The 18,903-nt window shown below is 42.9% G+C and overlaps 1 protein-coding gene across 3 annotated transcripts; it reads right to left on the reverse strand.

The window, feature by feature from the left end:
• Positions 1-388: 388 nt before the first annotated feature.
• On the reverse strand, positions 389-18,840 carry rtn1a (reticulon 1a). 3 transcript variants are annotated; one of them, XM_077731272.1, is made up of 9 exons: positions 18,510-18,840; positions 11,953-12,672; positions 10,996-11,655; positions 3,379-3,586; positions 3,149-3,290; positions 2,380-2,449; positions 2,103-2,149; positions 1,967-2,025; positions 389-1,239 (listed from the first exon to the last, which is right to left on the reverse strand). In XM_077731272.1, the coding sequence occupies exons 1-9, from the start codon at positions 18,664-18,666 to the stop codon at positions 1,197-1,199; spliced, it is 2,106 nt and encodes a 701-aa protein (XP_077587398.1). In that variant the 5' UTR covers positions 18,667-18,840; the 3' UTR covers positions 389-1,196. The 3 variants fall into 3 exon arrangements, with proteins under 3 accessions (XP_077587398.1, XP_077587399.1, XP_077587400.1); XM_077731273.1 differs by lacking the exons at positions 10,996-11,655; positions 11,953-12,672; positions 18,510-18,840 and adding an exon at positions 8,751-9,030; XM_077731274.1 differs by lacking the exons at positions 10,996-11,655; positions 11,953-12,672; positions 18,510-18,840 and adding an exon at positions 4,686-4,820.
• Between the last annotated feature and the right edge of the window lie 63 nt (positions 18,841-18,903).

The raw sequence follows: 18,903 nt of genomic DNA on the forward strand, positions 1-18,903 counted from the left end.
AACAATTATCTAAAGTTTTAACTTATGGATCGCTTAAGTACTTGAAACCTACCTTTGCACATTAGTCAAACATTTTTAAAAATTGCCACTTTCTACTTACTATTTGTAGTTTGTATAGTTGTCCATTGAAATCAGCCTTTGAAATTATAAACTTAATGTTTTTTTTCAGTTTACTTTTTACTACCATAATAACCAGACAAATCAAAATATTTAGTAACCTTTTTACTTAATATTTGACATCAACTCACCTTTAGGCCATCTGTCTCCATTAAAAAAAGAACCTTGGCCCATCTCTGCTGGTCTAAAATATTTCCAAGTGCTTAAATAAATCCCCAAAATATATTGACGGTTTTCATCAATACCTCGCCCAGCAAGCAAACTAAGGAAATGTTATCCATCAAGGTACATTTATTTTGTCATGTTCTTGTAATTAAATACATAGTGTAAGTGCAAATAGTTAAAGAGTCCAGGGTCTAGAGAACTACACAGTATCGAACATAGTACAAAGTTGGACAGTTATTCAAACAAGCGTGATATCACCAGATACTCCTCGTTTTCATAGTAGTTGTACAACAGTACCCACAACATTGTGTATTGTTCCATTCAATATACAAAAGCAAAAACCTACAAATACCACATCTAAGACGCATACTTTTAAAATGATTTTGTGCTTGGAAACACTAAAAGGAAATTGTCTCTATATATTTATATATTGACATATACTGAGAGTAGCCTCATTTGCTTTACTTGAACATGAAGCGGCAAACATTGGCAAGACTGGAGCCACTTAGCTGTATTTTTTTTCTTTTTTTTTTTTGTGCCACACCATAGTTTGGGGTAAGCACTGCGAAAGCTCAAATGTAGCAAGGTTTTCAAAACATCACAAAAATGATATCAAATATTTACCCAAAGCTGGACTTCATGCTTTCTACTTCAGAATCATAAGCAGGAAAGAAAGACTTGTCTATTTAGCTATTTTTTTTTGTTTGAGTTGTGAACTTGTCTACCTAGACTAGAGGCATTATGAACATGTGGCTGTGTGTTGTGTTAGTGTTTTTATACTGCTCTAGACAGGGTGAAGGCGTCTCTAGTGGATGCTTTTCGAGAACGCCTGGATGACGAAGCGTGACGCCCATCTGATGGTGGCTCTTCAAGGGTGAGCGAGCCTCCTTCCTCCGTGAGACGTGCAGATCTATCTACTCCTCCTTTCTTTTGGCTCCGGGGATCTTTGCTTGGATCCTGGACACACAAGTAGGTAGGAATTGCATGTTTCGGGTGGGATTAAGTGGGCCGTTAGACAGAAAAGCACCTCTCTTTTTATGGTGCTCAAATGAGCCTGTGAGTTAAGTTTTGCTAAAAAAGGAGAGAAAAGAAAGGGCAGCCGCAACTACTATTCCTCTCCCTGTTTTCACAGTATGCAATGACTTTGGAGGCATTGCTATTGTTTATCAATGAGTTAACAAAGCGGCTGCCATTGACATTTTATGTTATTGAGGAACATGATATACATTTATTTATTATAGATTTATTTATTTATCTATTTATTTAATTTGAATAAAATTTAGTGATTAAATTAATTTTTTGAATGTGTCTGCATCGTAATCCAAGTTCATTTAAATGTCTTTGTTATGTTATGAGCGTGTTGCCGTGCAAACCCCCCCCCCCCTGCCCTCTGTAAAATCTGTCTAATTTTAGTACTATTAAACACATTTTGGTACTATTAAACCACTAGTTATTTGTAACATTGTTAATAGATGGCGAATTAGAACAAATACAAATGTATTTCCAATCCAATATCCTGTTTTGGGTGTTTTTTTCAGAGGGTTGGAACATATTAATTTGTTTTTAGTTCATTTCTACAGGAAACATTCATTTGAGTTATGAGTAAATCGACATACGAGCTCAGATTAAGCCCGTTTCTCGAGGTACCACTGTACCAAAAGAAACAAGAAGTCTGAACACTCACTTCCCCACCACGGAGTTGACGAGGGTCCGTATTAGTCCCACGTATTCATCAATCTGCGCCTAAAGGAAGGTGAGAATTCAATTATGATTTTCAAGAGCCAATATTTTTCTCCATGAAACCTTTGGGAAAAGCTTACCTGATGCTTCTCGTAGACCACGGGCATGGTGAACATGGAGACCACAGCTGTAGGCGTAAAAAGAGCCAAAGCCACTTAATCTGAATCCACACCACACAATGACAAAGACACGCTGCCCTACTTATGATTACGTAAAGGCTAATAATAACCTGAGTGTATCCAGTTCATACCAAGACATTACTACTGAGGGTGTCACACAAAAGAAGAAGAAAAAAAAAACAGTCTTCACGAGTTGGATGAAGATGAAATGCGAGGCGAGCGAGTCAGGTGACCTCACCTAGGATGAGCAGTGTCAGTCCATTGAAGAGAGCTCCCACATAGGTGAGGAGCCACATCAGCACGGCAAACTGGGCACAAAAAGGTTTTTGTGTTGACAACACATTTGATTCATGTAAGTAAATCATATATGATGGTCGATTCGACCCAAAATGTCATGTCCAAATATGTCAATGCCAAGATATATAGTCATTTTGCCCTATAAAGACATTCTCAATTAACGTCACTGTATCTTTTGAAGTATTTGGAAACTATATCTTGATGTAGTAATCCAAATACATTACCCTTCCATTTTTTTTAGAAAATATAATATTATATATTTAAATAACTGCAGTATTAACATTAAGACTGTGGTTTATGAAAATAACTAAAAAAAACTCAGCTACAACTTTTAGTTTTATTACTGCAACATCTTTTAGGTTATTGAGGCAACTGCTCAGTAATTTGAGCACACTTTTCCAGTCTTACATTGGAAATCCTAGAGCAGTGTTTGCCAAATGTTGTGGAGCTGCGGCACCCTTATTCCATTGCAAAAAATCAGCTGAAAATATTATAGTATTGCAATGAAATCATGAAATATTACAAAATGTTACATTTTTAATCTCATAATATTGAGATTTTAGTTTCAAAATATTACAAGGCATAACTTCTTGGCAGGTAATTTTCCACCATCGGTCATGGCAACACCGGTTAGGAAACGCAGTCAGGATTTAGTGAAAAAAAAATGGCCTATTGGTGCAAAAAATGTGGAAAAGTGACAGTATGCAAACCTTCAGAGAGTCAATGAGATCTTGAACCAGGAAAAGCCTGCGCAGCTCCTTCATGCAGGTGTTGGTATAGAGTAGAATCTTGTCAGCATATTTGCTAATTTGGAAAAGCTGGGATAATGAGATATCCATCTCCAGGTAGCTTCTGGATGGATGCAAACATAGAAACATGATCGTTAGAGTACCAAACTTTGGACTGTTGACGACAGTGACGGAAGTGACGGTGGGCTGACTTGAAAGGGTGGCCTTCGTCGGTTTTCTGCACGGCCTGGAGCACCGATTTGTAGATGCGGAAGCTGATGGTGGCAGAGAGAGCAGCCAGGGCTAAGTAGGCCCCCACGCTGACCACGCTGAACTGGGTCAGGGAAAAGAGGAGCAGGAGCACGCTGCTGAACACGGCCCCCGACTGCTTCACATTCCTCCAGTAGAGCAGGTCAATTGCTGGGTTGTGAAGACAAAGAAAAACAGGTTTGTTATTCCACTTTTCCATTTGCATTTGAGGTAACACTTATGATGACAATTTTCTTGCAGGGCTCTCAAAATGGGGGGCTTTTGTAGCTCTTTCATACATACACAATAGTTTTTTTTTTTCTGACACAAGTGCCAAGACACCAGAATTATGAGTGTTTTGCACTTTGCTCAAATTCTTATCCGGAAGTCAATTTGTTCTTATTGGTTTATCAGTACAAACACCTGGTTCAGTCTCACATACATGAGTACTATACATCTCGCCCAATCAAGTAAAATAGCAGGCATTGTACATTTAACCTGAAGTAGAGAGTTAATGATTGCCCCGTGTGAGCGCAAAATCAGCATTTTCAAAGATAACGGTTCAGTGTGACATGGTCACACGGCCTGATAAGCGGTCAGTGATGAAGGATGAAGAATATTCATGGTCAACTTGCTTGTCCAACTATACTTTTGGGGAGGGTCAGAGGGCAATTTCCAGAAGTGCTGTCAATAGCCGCAATTTTCACTGAGCAGTCGGGCATGCATTTTTCCGGAGGTCTTATCGTGCGCACATTCTGAAATGAGTAGAATCGCTCCTGGGAAAGATCCCTACGGTGCCTTCCTCTTGGTCCCCGAGCAATGCAACTGCGTTTTCGCCTGCTCTAATTTTAGCCATGGAGCTGTGAATGGCATAGCTATGACAGCCATCTTTGCTTGACTCTGAATAGGCATCTGTGGAGTGTGAAAAAAAAAACTCGGCTACATCTCGCGCCATTATTTTGACATCTTGGACACACACCCTAACCTTTCTAAGGCATTAATAGGAGTTAAATATCTCAAATACGACAAGTATGTCAAGTACGACAAGAAAAAGACAGAGATGAACTGAGCACGGGCTCGACAGGCTCTCTCGTCCGTAACGACAAACTGGGCTTGCGAGTGATGATGGAAAGATGACGCACGCTCTCAGGTGTGTCACTCTTTCACAAGTTTCAACCCACATAAACAAATCACAAAAGCAGCTTTACTGTCAAATTGTGTCAATGCGGCCAGAGTTAAAAGCATGAGTTCACTAGAAGCGGGTACTGACCTGCGGGTCCCATGGCTGAACAGAGAAAGAGGCAGCTGCTATATTTGTGGACAAAAGGAGAGTGTGTCAGTGTGTGTGTTGAGGGGTGGGGGGCTCTTGTGTGCCCCCCAGTACACGCACACACTCCACACGGGAAAGGAGGGACTTAAACCTACAAGACCAATCAGCTCCTCTCTGATGCCTGACAGGTCTTTAACCCTTTGTAAAGCAATCATTCAACACATCACGGACAGCACCTGATCAATTTTAACTGACAGAGCGATCAGTTTTGGTCAGACTTGGACGTCTATATATGTACATATATATACACATATATCCTGGTTTGCTCTGCTTTGAAATCCCACTTGAAGGTACAATAAAGTACTAAGTATGATCTGGGAGTGAAAAGTGACAACAACAAGTACTAGTGCTTTCTCTCACAAGGTGGTGGCCCAGTGGGTAAGTCATCAGTTTCCCCACTTCTTTGGTCTTGGGTTCAAATCCAAGTGCTTGCAAAGATTTTCCTAATATTATTCAGGTAAATGAATGAGACAAAACTACAAGTACTACTACTTCTCTTACAATGTGGTGGCCCAGTGGCTAAGTCATCAGTCTGTTGCCTATGAGGTCCTGGGTTCAAATCCCAGTGTAGGCAAAGATTTTCACAATATTACTCAGGTAAATGAATGAGACAAAAGTATAAGTATTACTGCTTTCTCTCACAGGGTGGTGGCCCAGTGGCTAAGTCATCAGTCTGTCGCCTATGAGGTCCTGGGTTCAAATCCCAGTGCAGGCAAAGATTTTCACAATATTATTCAGTTAAAAGAATAAGTTCTAATGCCTAAGTGTTTAAGTGTTTAAGTGTATAAGTATATAAGTGTTCAGTGGTGGATGAAGCATTTTGAGTAAAAAATGACTAAGTGTTTCACCCCATTTCCGTGGATAAAACGTTTCAACACCCATGTATAAGTGGGGCACGAGTTGGTGTAGTGGGTTGCACACTCGCCTTTGCACCGAGAGAACGTGAGTTCGCTTCCCGGTGTCGGCGGTTCACTGACCAAGCAAGCGGTCGAGGGTCGGCCGAAGGCCGACCCGAGAACGCCTTTCGCACATACAGGTCCATCAAGTGTCTTCCGAACTGCCGAAGGCAGTTCGGAATATAACCTTTTGCTGAAAAGTATGACAAAGTGTTTAATATAAATTAAAAAGTTTTCTTTTTTTTTTTCTTCTCATTCCATTTTCCAGACTACTTGGTTCGGTGATCAGCCAAAGGTCGACAGTGGGAATCGAACCCAGGTCTCCCACACGGGAGTCCAGTGTTCTAACCTCTGCGCCACCAAGTGGCTTACACTTTCCTCTGTAATCATTTCAGTGTCATGACAAGAAATCCACAGAAACAACTAAGTGAAAAAGTGTCACAACCGGGATTTGAACCAAGGTCTCCCACACAGGAGTCCAGTGAACAAACCCCTGCGCCATTCAAGTGACTACACTTTTCTTTGTAATCATTTGAGTGTCTTGACAAGAAGTCCACAGAAACAACTAAGTGAAAAAAGTGTCCGAACCGGGAATTGAACCCAGGTCTCCCAGGCGGGAGTCCAGTGAACAAACCCCTGCGCCAACCAAGTGACTACACTTTTCTTTGTAATCATATGAATGTCTTGACAAGAAGTCCACAGAAACAACCAAGTAAAAAATATTTATTAATGCATTTCTTATTTATCACATTGAGTACGTTGTTGGGGACCTTAACTAGAGTGTATTTCTGTATATTTTTTATATATTCATTTAGGGTTAAAAATAATTGTGTGGCCTACATGAACCAAAATGTGATGCCCACATATGTGGAAGCCAAGGGTTAAAGTCTGTTTTTTTTATTTTTTTTATTACTAGACTAGAAATAGTCACTTGCCCTATAAAGGATTAGAGACGGGGGGGGGGGGGGGGGGGGTTGGTCCTCTAGAGTCTGGATTGGCAATGAATCACAATGCAGTTCAGCAAACTCACATTTAAAAAAAATGTGCATGGGTGTCTGGGGGCAAAGTTAAGAGCAACACATCAAGACTACCATTTCATACGTTCACATCCAAATGTTATCACTTCCACAGATGCGTCCATTTTTTTGTAAGGCTTTATCACAATGGCCCGGTGGCAAGAGTCAGCTGAGCACCTGCCTGATGCAGTTACCATAGTTACACTGCTCGCTCCATTTTAACTCCAAGATTCGAAAAAGGGAGGGGGAATCTTGTTCCTTTGGGAACAGAAGGATTCATTTTGTCTGAATCTGGGGACCCGTAGCAACAAAATGTGTGCGCGCACCCCCGTGAAGATCAAGACTGCCACTCCCTTTTACTGTGGAGCACAAAAGGGACAACGGCAGGCTACCCCCAAATGACTAAAAACCAGAGAAGTGGTCTTATTTCATAAGCACAAATGCTTCTTCTTTTACAAATGAACGTTGTGATGCTGAGCCCAGGATAGGCCTGTTAGCTTTTAGCATCCATCCTCATTCTTGTGTCAAAAAAAGCAGAGCAAATGATGATCACTGGTGACAAGAATATGAATCCCCCACCCTCCTATTTTTCTTCTGAACTGAAACTAGTTTAGCTTGACCTCATTAAGTCACTGAAGACTTTCTTGTGGCTCTAAACAAGTTGTCCGTTTACTGAGAAGTTTGAACTTTGAGGACATTCATCTTCTGAACAGCTTCTCCTAATAAGGGTCGCAGGGGGTGCTGGAGCCTATGCCAGCTGACTAGTGAATTAACCAGCCAATCACAGCACAATGATGCAAACCACCATTCACGGTTACATATATACAGTTTTGAGTGTTCACCCAGCTTACTCTGCATGTTTTTGGGATTTGGGAGGAAACCAGAGTACCCAGAGAAAAGCCACGCAAACTACACACGGTGAGAAACAACCTGGGAAATAATTTTGTGACTGACGGAATAATTAGCAGTTTGTAAAAAGGTTTAGCAACTCACAACGGCTTTCAGTGTTTTCAAAAATTAGTGGCATTTATCTCAATTCCCTTCTACTCACATTGTATCATTTATGAGTCATTCATTGAGATGACAAGGAATGACTACATTATGTCATGTCATAGATCAGAATATTATTCATCTCCTTTGAGCATGAATTATACAATGACTGCTTATTTTTGGAGATATCCTACAAAAGGAGGCAGCCTAGAAGGATAAAAACTGTCCAATTCAATTTCAAATGAACTACTACACGGGTCAGCCAATATCAAGAATGGAGCTGCATCATTTTCAGCATTTGTCCACATTCATTTCCGGTTGCAGCGGAAACGGTACCGAATGATGAAACCTGATCAATGGAGCGTTATTCACCCAACTGCCGTGAATAATATAGAGCGGTGGCCAATGCTTCAAATGAACCATTCCATCATTTCTATGCTCCTGAATTCATCCTGTGAGATAAGTTCAGATAGACAACAATGCGGTTACATAATCAAACTGCTCAGGTTTCCTGACTAACTGCAAATGTGACATTGGCCAATACTAAAATCAAATGTTCAAATCAGAGGCCAGTAGGAAGCGAAACCGCCATTTTTATTGACGGTCGCTCTTGTCAAGCTCCCCTCCCCGCCGGAAAAGGACAGACGGTGGATGTTCTTTTATTTTTTTCCCTCCTCCTCCTAGCACGCTCTCTAAAAAGGTCCCGTAGCAGTAGCATAGATAGGAACCGCTGGAACGGGCGTGTCCCGGTTTCCATGGGAACGATCAATCGGCAACGACTGGACGCTGGAAACGGACAAAACGGGAGCAATGCACACTTTTGCAAATAGGAAACGTCTATGCATGTTGCTGCTCTTGTAAAGGATTCCCATCCTCTGCCATGTACCTCACCGTTTTGTCCTCACCCAAAATCACACAATTGATCAAGCCATCAAGGGTGTGTCTGCGCTGACGTTGTGGCGCTTCCCAACGTTTAACTACCGCAAATACACTAATAATGTATACTACACAACCTTTCCAATTCCATCGGCAATATGGCCACACATGCAAAACGGACAAAACAACCCGTGCACGCGCATCGGCGGACGATTCCGAGCAAGTACCCTGTCCTTTCCATCCGCTCCAGGAGCATTCCTTTTTGGTCACGTCCGCAGCGGCCTGCATGCTGGTGATGACTTTATCCCTGATCTGTGGCTTGCCCTCTTTAAAATAAAAAAACAAATCTTCCTGGTGTCCTCCTCCTTTTGTACGCCTCTAGTGCCTCTGGTGCTTACGCGCTCATCACAGGAAAAGGCATGAATGCTGGGATGGAGGAGAGCACAGATGACGGTGAGGGAGGGAGGGAGTGCGGGAGGGAGGGCGCAAGGGAGGATGGCGAGGTTTCCTGACAGAGCTGCGGCGCTAGGGCTGTGGAATAGCTCGTCAAATGTGGCCGTGCGCCTTTGGAGCCAGCGAGCGGGGGGATGGGGGGGGGGGGGGGGGGGGGGGACGCAGATTGGAAACATCACAGCCGCAGCAAACTGTCCGTGGGATGATTAGTAGCCAAACGGCTTCAGACGGTTGCTAAGCTTTTGTCTTAGGAAGGCTTGCTGGTCTAGCTTTTCATAACAAGAGTGCATCGTAACACGTATTGCCACCTTGATTTGGAATGTCATTATATTTAAATAAGAAAGCACATTTGAAATATCCATTCAAATGAGATTTTCTTTTTGGGAATGTTTTGAGTGACGAAAACTGTATTGACCTGTATTTTCTGGCTGTGCTTTGTTAATCTTGCATTGGATGTTTGCTTTCCAGGGCCGCAGCCTTGGGAATGACGTCAGTAGCTGGAGGCAAGGCGGTTTAGTCAGTGGGCTTTGTCTGGGTGGGAGTTGTGATGTCATGGCGGCTTTTTTTTTATAGCTTTAACCATGCCTTGTCCGATAATGGCTAAAAGGCATTTTTATTATTGCTACTTGCCTGGAAAATGCTCATTTTGGGTCTGGGTTCCTTCACTGAGCCGTTCAAATAGATCAACTGATTTACATCCATCATCAGCAATAAAGACAAAAAAAGATGCATGATGCTGATATTAAAGATTGTTATCGTGATGCAATTTTAATCACAGCAGCCGCTGAACCGTTCAAATAACCAGTACTATGACTCACTGAGTGCTTCTACTTTAATAATGAATACGGAGACGGCATGAATTGTGCATGCCAGCTTAAGCACAATACTCATTAACGTCACCATGCAGGAAAAACACAAGGAAAACACACCATATTTCAGCTTCTTCAGGGGGAGCCCACCCTCGCCCCCTGCAGGCAACCACACCTCACACATTATGTTCACTGCAGCCTCCACACTGCCAACACCCACCAACAAGGAGGAGGAAAAAAACAACCTTTCGGCCAGACGGAACGTGCTCCCCTATTGGCGTTGCTATGGAAACTGGGGATGAACCGCCAGCCATCCTCCTCAGTATGGACTCACTGCGCCCTCTAAAGGTGCATAAACAGACGAGCTGTTTGTATTTATTTATATATTTGTTTGTGTATTTCGAGAAGCTTCTCACGATGAAAATAAATAAAGAAACTGATCAATGAGACAAATTAATTCTCGTTAGATTCCATTTTGCATTACATTCATTCATGATATCAAGGCAAGTTATTCAAGTTCTGCCCTACTTTCAAAATCATTAGATTATGTAAACAGGGACAGACGGTGATGACCAATAGTAAACCCAAAATAAACATTAAATGAGGAGTTTAGATGGGATAAACTCTGTCGCTGCCTTTTTAGTTTTGACCTAATGTGGAGGATAAATATCAATCAAGGCTACAAGATGTACTACTATCCATTCCAAATTTGACACGGCCAGGGATTTTCTTGGTTTGCAACTCCGACAATTCCGTATATTGCACATTTTTTTCCTTTCAATCCACCACTAGGTGGAAGCAACACAAAAGGGCATTCAAACATTAACTTGGCAAAGAGAAGCAAGAGAGCAGCTGGGTACGATTGTACTTCTGTAAACACGTCTGTTTAATTTACCACAACTTGTCCACAAAAGCTCACCATGCAGCAGCTTTCCGTCATCAAATCTAATAAGGGAATGTGTTCTTAAGGCTCTTTTAAATCCAAATATTATGACGTAAATTACCCATGAAATCTGACCTGGAAATTCGGGTTACATCGCCAGCTAGAAAGAGAATTCAGTCAGGAAGGAGTCTATGTACGGATATTTCTAGCAAAACTAACTCTGGCAAGCATTTCCACAAGTTTCTTAAGTTACACATAAAAAAAAGAGAGAGTAAAGGACAGACCAAGATGGAGAGAGAAAGAAAAAAACGTAATAATCATACTCACCTTTTTGTTTGTTGAAGCCCTCCAGCACAAAGGAAGAAGCCAATTTCCCAAGATCCACTTTGCCGTCATGGCTTTTCTTGTCCTCCACACCGAGCCTCTCTGGACGCACCTCTGGGGGCACCGTAGCCATCGGGGGCTTGGGCTTGCTCAGGCGTTCTTCTTCCGCTTTGGCCTTTTCCGAGAAGGAGGGTTCGACTGGCGCCATTTGATGGGGCCTGTGTGCGGCGGGGCCGCTGGAAAACAGATTGGGACCTCCGACCCCCTGTTCTCTTTTTGGACTTTCTTCTGACGCAGACTCGATGAAAAGGTCGCTGTCGAGCTCCGCCTCTCTTTCCTCACGCAGAATACTGTAGGCCGCAGGGGCGGCGACGGCGGCGGCGTGGTTGCCGACCGGTCCGAAAGCGGTCTTTGGGACTGCGGGTGGGTTGTCGAAGGGGCTGGCGGACTGGTCGAAGGCGCCCTTACTTTTTGGTGGCTCGGCAAACGGGTTGCGACCGCCCCTGGGGAGCTCTTCGGACACCAGCTCGATCTCAGAGTCCCCGGACTCGGCGCTGCTACCATCTTGGTCCCTGGGACTAACTTGTGGGCTTGAACCATATTTGCCAGCTGCTTGCTTCATTGCGTCAGACTTGACTGCGTCGTGTGAAGGGAAATTCTTTTCTGCCAAAAAACAACAACAACAAAAAGTCATTTTACAGTCTCCTATGTATTCATCATTTAGCCTTTTGTAAAAAAAAAAAATAATGATATTAAAAATAAAAAATAAACTTTTAGCCACCTTTTTTAAATTATTCACAGACATTCAATGATATTGTATCAATGCCATTGATGGTAAGCCACCTGGACATCACTCATCATCAATGACTCAGAAGAATTGAATATTTTATACAGCATTGAGGCTGTTATAACAATGTAAGATTCTCAAGAAAGTCAACGCTTAGAAGGCGTGCTACTTACGTGTCGGCGAGGCATTTGGACTGGAGGCGGGACTTTCATCCTCTGGTTCCGACAGGGTCACCGTGGGGACCCCCTGCAGACCCACGCTAAGCACATTCTCACGGTCGGACCCCGCAGCCTGCGGGGGGCGCAACTGAGGCTCGGCCTTGGACGTCGGAGCCTGCGACTCGGTGAGGGTGATCTTCACGGGGCTGGCCGACTGCGGCGTGCCGCCCAGGTTCTTGTAGGAGCGGTAGTCGGACAGCTCCTCGTCGGATGGCTCCTCCACGTAAGGGAAGGAGTGTGAGCCCAGGGCAGGCCCCAGATTCTCATCTTCCTCTTCCTCCTCCTCCTCTTCTTCTTCCTCTTCTCTTCCAGGGTTCTGATCAATGTAGCCACGCAGCGAGGAACCACCGCTCAAAAGCGTGTCCGCCTTCCGTGGCTCGTGGCGCTCATCCCCATGGCTTATATCCATGTAGTTGTAAGATTCGGTCTTTTCCGAGCCCATCAGAGACTTGGGAACCTCGTCGACCGTGCCCGATACGGTTTTGGCCCCAGAGCTGAAGTCGTACATGTCGGTGGAGAAGTGGTCCAGATCGGCGGATCCAGAGGAAGCCTTCACGTTGTCAGACAGGTAAGATGATTGCAGCCCGGTTGTGAAGCTCTGATTGGAGAGCAAGGATGTGTACACATCGCCGTCGTCGTTCATGGGGTTCCTGAACAAGCCGGACATAGGTTCACCTATGGATCAAACGTGGGAGGCGAAAACATACAATTAGACTAAATGGAGCCTGAAAAAACATCCATCTGACACCGACCGCTCCGTGTCACATGATTCTTATCATCTTAACATGCTCTTGGCCAGAGCGTTGCACTGTTTTGCTTCCCGGCGAGGCCTCAATAACAAAGGTTATTTGTGCCTATGCAGGGGACAAAGACAGATTGTTCTGTCACCCCAAAAAAAAAAAAAAGCCACAACCAGAGTCTGTTCCCAATCATGTGCATCTCTTATGTCACTAAGGTCTCAACCCCTTTGTAGGACACTCATTAAACTCATTAGCTGCCATTATTACTTTTATTCTCTTATTGCATTATTACTGGGAGTACTCCTTCCAATTTAAATGAATTTAGTGATGTCAATGGCAGGCAATGAGTTATATAGTATGATATGTATATTTTTTAATCACTTAGATTATCAAAAGGAGCCACTTGCACTATTAAATGAGTTAAAAAGAAGAGGAAATACATATACTACAGTCTTCTAGCATCCTGAAAGTTTTATACTACCCGGTAAGTTAAAATTGTTTAGGTTCAGCAAATCTTGTCAAACTCTTAAAAAGGGAAAGACAAGCACTTTAGCGACTTTATGAATAGAAAAAATATATATTTTTCATTTTTCTAATGGGTCATTTGTTGACCATTTCTGAATTGGAATGGCGGCGGCTCATGACATCCTGCCCCCCACAAACGACTAATATTTGCATTGCGCTGTGCACAACTCTCAATGGCCCCTCCCTTTCTCCTCTATCCCCCACTTCTTCCCGCACAGGGGTGGCACTATAAATAGTCCGGCTCCAGCTGCTGGGCTGGGATGAGAGGGGGAACGATTCAAAACCGCTGCCTTTGGGTGAGCAGCAGCAGTAGGAGGAGGATGATGATGATGAGTGAATTGGCAGAGCAGACAACAAGCTCAGGACGTCCCTCCCTTTGCTTCCTCTCTAAAAGCCTGCCCGCCCTTCCTTTTTGCCTTTGTCATTAACAATACACCACCAAGTGTGGAACACAGTCGTAAGTCACGCTAAGCATCCCGGCGGAGCCGAAAGAGGTCACGGCGAGTTGGAAACACGACCTTATCTTGTTGGCCGCCACTGATGGTGACAGACTTCCAATCCACTAGTAGATTGGAGGTCTATTGTCATCAATTGCAAGGATGGTGGGTGGGCATGCTATTGTCATCTACCTACAAATTGATGCAATGCATGAAATTGCTAAGTGTCTTATCCTGAGACCAAATCTAAAAAAAAGAATAATTGATGATCATTCTAATGCATTTTGACAGAAAGCCAATGAATATAACATGCTGTCAGACTGCAAAAATCTGCACCTCATTGTATGTTTAGGGATTATTTCGTGAGCAGGGCCAAGGCATCTTAGAAAGGAAAAGTAATTAGAAATTAAATCAGTTATTAAGCCTTTCCAGTCTCTTTTTGGGATTGATTTTTGTTTAAAAATATGATCTGCTATCATTTTAAAGTCATTTGTAGTAGTAGCATTATTTCATAGCACCTTGAAATGTTATTTGTTGGGCACTGTTTGTTTGATCTCATCTCTATGGAAACATCTGTTTCATAAACAATATTTGGAATATGAATTTTTATTTATGGCATGCGTGTCCCACAAAATGCATACAACAGGGTTCTACTCATGACTGAAAGCTAACATTATTTTTAATTTGTTCCTGTGATTATACAAAAATAAATAAATATCAAATCATGTGATAGTGTATTTTCAATGAATTATTAACATGTAGCCAAAAAACTAAAACATTGTATTAATTTTAACCCCAGAATGTCCTGCAAATCAATATCAAGCACATTAACTGACAACTTGATACTGTTTGTCCAAACTGAGCCGAATGACATCAACGCCCTCGAAGCGAATCAACAAATAATCCTCTTTATTCCGCTACTGGCTTCTAGATCCCTTCCGCCGTCGCCGTGGCAACGTGGCTTCGTAATCTAGCACTCTCCGATGTAAAACACCGATAAAATCCTCCTGATGTGGGAAACACTTGGAGCCGCTATACACAACACGAAGAGAAGTGACTGACGGGCGATTTACCGTACAGCCGGCAATCTATGTCCGACTTAAATGCGGCCAAGACACCCCCCCCCCCCCCCCACGCTCTTCTACCCTCCCCCTTTTCTCTCCACCTAGCACAAAAAGCCAACGGGTGTTGTTGCATAAGTCATCTGCATCAGTGACGAGGTGGAATCAGGATGCTGGTCTTTGATGAAAGTGTTTGTGTGATCTAACTTGACAAATTTGCAGTGTTGAAACTGGGGGCCATTTCAATCGGGACCCACCGGGCTCTGACAAAAGCTTTGCCATACTCACATGGGATTAGAGGCGGCAATGAAGGAATTCTCACACTGATGCCAACATAATTATGTCAGTGAAAGGATGGCGGGGTTAGATAAAACAAAAGTCCTAGCGGATGCTTGTCGGAGGGGGCTTTTGTTGTCCTGAATCGATTGAGGCTTGACAATTGGTGCAAGGCCGTACACCATGCATAGGAGGACAAAGCTTTCACCTCCTTCAGAATGCTCGGAAACTTTTTAAATGGACCTCCAGATACTGTGCAGTTTTTCCAACCTTTAAAAGAGCAGTAAATACGCTGCTTGGGTGCTTGGGAACGATTCAATTACTTCATTTGTGACCTTCTAAACTTTATTCTTGGCTTCCATTGCTTTGCTTTCAATCCAACGACCTTGTGGGAAAACATCTATCAAGCTCCGATTCAGTCTCACAAAGGCCATCTGCTCCTTTTGCCATTCACATCATCTTTCAGGGAATTGTCAGCCATGTTTACAGCTTTCCTTTTCCACAGAAAATTTGAAGTGTTTTTTAGGCATCCAAAATTAGTCTCAAAGCCATGTATCCTATATAGGATCTTAAAAGGACAATTTATTATTTACTGCCTTCGATTATGTTTCAACTATAATGGAGACACACTGTTATAAAAATTATTTTTATAGCATACTTTGATCTAACTGTGTGAGTCTCGGTAATTTATTTTTTAGTACTCTGTGACAAGATTCAAGTATTTAATTGGTGTTTAAAAACGTCATTATAGTGAGACTTGAAATACAGGTCACTCATTCGCACTTGTACTGTAATTATATATTGGAAGGGGATGTAGTATATGATTGCCATATTCATCACACTATGTGAATTTGACATGATTTTTAGTTTAGCTAGATGTGACCACTTACCATCCTATTTAAATGCCTATGATTGCACAGAAATGCCAATAACAAATATGGTGCAAGAGCAACTATGAATAAAATGACTTGTAGATGTCAATAAAAAAAACAGCTAAAAATCATGGACTGCCTTGAGTTGCATTGATCGTAAACAATAGAAGTATACAATTATCATAAGAGGCATCACTAGAGGCCACACTGGACAAATGTTATTGTTCCATTGGCAAATCAATGCAGAGGCAGTCAGAATAAAAGCTCTCTGGCTATAACGATTGTTTTTCTTTTTCTTTAGCCAGATTTTCGTGGATGAATGAAGAGTGAACAGTGAGTACTGACCATCTGTTCTAGGCTATCAATTGATTGATGGGCTGCACTTTTTACAACCTAGGCCTTCAGTAGTGTTCCAATCAATCCAAACCTCAATAACTATTTCATGGCTATGAAACTTTTATAGAAACTACAGCTGCGACATAAACAAGAAAAAAACATCAATAATAACCTCATCAAATTGCACTATTATTCAGGAATGTAGCTACATTTTACGAAAATGATTTTGTATTTGTACACAAAATCCATCCTCCTTTCTTTCCTGAAGAAGATTTAAAGTACTCTTTCGTACAGATAATCTGTGTGCATTCATTCATTCATTTACCTTGTATGCGGAACTTTACATTACATTGCAACGAATGGAGTTTTAACTCGGGGAATCGTAATAAGGTAATGAGCAATAATTTATAAGAGAAACATTGGGCTGAGGTTGGCATAATTACTATTCTAAGCAGTAGGAAAGAAACGAAGGGATGCATAGCGTTAAATTATTGCATCACCTAACAACAAAGATACGACTCACACTCCACCTGCCCAGCCCTCCCTCCCCTGTTTGACATTTCATCTTCACAAGCAAGTCCAGAGAGACGTTCCACTTCCCCTCTTGGGATCATGAACCAAGCTCTTGACACGCAGCTAAAAAGCATAGCGTTGGCTCATGTGAAACCACTAAGTGCTTTGCGCACCAGAGGCCGCCGAAAGCAGCCAGACAGATGCGCAAAAGCTTCACCTTTGCTTGTCTCCGATAACACGCTGACAGCACCGTCTGATCCGTGGAGTCGGGAGATGATTGTGTATTTTCAATTTCACGCAAAACAACAGTACACTACAATACAGTAATCCCTCGACTATCACGGTAAATGTAGACCAGAATCTTTTCCACATCATGGCAACTAGCCAGCTCCTAATTTCTGTATATTTAACTTTAAGATCAACTTAGGCCCGCCCTAAATCGGCGAGGATAGGGTCCAGCAACTCTCACAACCCTTCCTTATAGATGAATAAACCAACTTAGGACTGCGTTCAATGTCCGTACCTGAAATGCTTATGTAAATAAAATAAAACACACCCATGTATGTGATGGTTAGGAATGATGACATGGTGAATTGATGACAGCTAGCGAAATCAAAACGACAAGAACGGCTAAGACAGGAAGCCCAGCTCCAACCTTTTTTTTTTTTCTCATGAATATTTTAGTGGATTCGTGAATGAAAAGTGCCTGGCACCAGTTTTACTTGCCAGCCATTGCAGACAGACCGCGATTATAAATAGCTGCTACGATCACACGAGAAAGATAGGAACATGATTTCTACAGACAGCATTAATATAAGTGGTTCTCGCACCAGACTTTGGTGCGGAGAGTAAGGGTTCGATTCCCACTCTGTGGTTGCAGTGTGATTGTGAGTGGTTGTCTGTTTCATTGTACCCTGTGATTGGTTGGGATGGGCTCCAGCACCTCCTGTGAGCCTTGGTAAGCAGTTCAGAAGATGAATGACTATTTGTTTGTTTGTTTGCAAAATTTGGGGGTAATACGGTCAAAGGTCATAGGATCCATCAATTTGGCTGCTTATGTGGAGGTCTGCTCTCTTAGCATGCTCTGGTTTGTTTTTGTTTTGCCTTCTAGCAGATGCATGAAGGAATTGTGCTATTGCTTCCATCTAATTTGACCTGTTCATAATTCCTGGACACTCTAAATTGCCCCTAGTTATGAGTGTGAGTGTGAATGGTTGTTTGTCTCCCTGTGCCCTGTGATTGGCTGTCCACCAATTCAGGATGTCCCCAGCCTCTGGGCCAAAGTCAGCTGGGATAGACTCCAGCACCCCCCGCGACTCTAGTGGGGATAAAGCAGTTCAGAAAATAAGATGAGAAGTTAAAAATTAATTTTGCCATCATTTTCATTTATCAAATGCTAATATTATGGACTATAATGTGACATCCTCATTCTGGGTGAATGCCGGGTGGTTTGTCATTTGTTTTCCAGATCGCAAAACAATACCTTGATCTATAGTTTACATTTCAGTCTAACAAACAGTATTTCGGATATATAAACACTGAATTGTCGAGTCCCCCCCCTCCCTCCCCACACTGCATCAAAAGGCAGGCCTGCAGTATAGTGATGTCAGTCTATGCCCCACGTCCCAACTGAATAGTGAAGGAAGCCTTGTTTACACGGAGGATTTGAATTAACCTGACGTTAGCGAGTTTATAAATATATATAAGAGTTGTTTCTATCAACACGCATTCTGCACCAGCTGACGGCCTTACCTGTAGATGCAGTTTCCTTAGCAACAGGGGGTCGTTTTCCATCATCCTGGTGGGGGTGAAACTGGCGATCCGGCTCGTCGTTGCCGAACATGCGGCCGTAGTCGTCCCCGAACCACTTGCCCTCCGAGCCGAGCTCTTCGCCGGACTGCGTGGACATGCTGGCGTCGAGTGGATCGTGTCGCTGGGTCGTCTAGTTTGAGATGCAGGGGGGGCAAACACGCAGTTAATGCGGCGATCGTGGAGTGGAGTGGTGTGGAGTGGACGCGTCCACGGATGAGGCGTTGCACTCGCTCGTTGATCCAGCAGAAGGAGAGCCGGAGCGTTTTTTTGGTGACGTCATCGTGGCCTTGATGCTTCGGGGTTGCCGCACTCAGAATAAAAATTGGTTATCTTA

Source organism: Stigmatopora nigra, chromosome 13 (assembly GCF_051989575.1).
Source record: "Stigmatopora nigra isolate UIUO_SnigA chromosome 13, RoL_Snig_1.1, whole genome shotgun sequence".
In the NCBI taxonomy this organism is placed as follows: domain Eukaryota; kingdom Metazoa; phylum Chordata; class Actinopteri; order Syngnathiformes; family Syngnathidae; genus Stigmatopora; species Stigmatopora nigra.

What these genes read in the sequence shown, in the direction of transcription:
- rtn1a (XM_077731272.1), bottom strand. Translation starts at nt 18,666, where the DNA reads ATGTCCACGCAGTCCGGCGAAGAGCTCGGCTCGGAGGGCAAGTGGTTC. An exon ending in ATCTCATTGACTCTCTGAAG is followed by an intron (nt 2,450 to 3,148) that starts GTTTGCATACTG and finishes TTTTGTGCCCAG; the next exon opens with TTTGCCGTGCTGATGTGGCT. An exon ending in ACTGACACTGCTCATCCTAG is followed by an intron (nt 2,150 to 2,379) that starts GTGAGGTCACCT and finishes TTACGCCTACAG; the next exon opens with CTGTGGTCTCCATGTTCACC.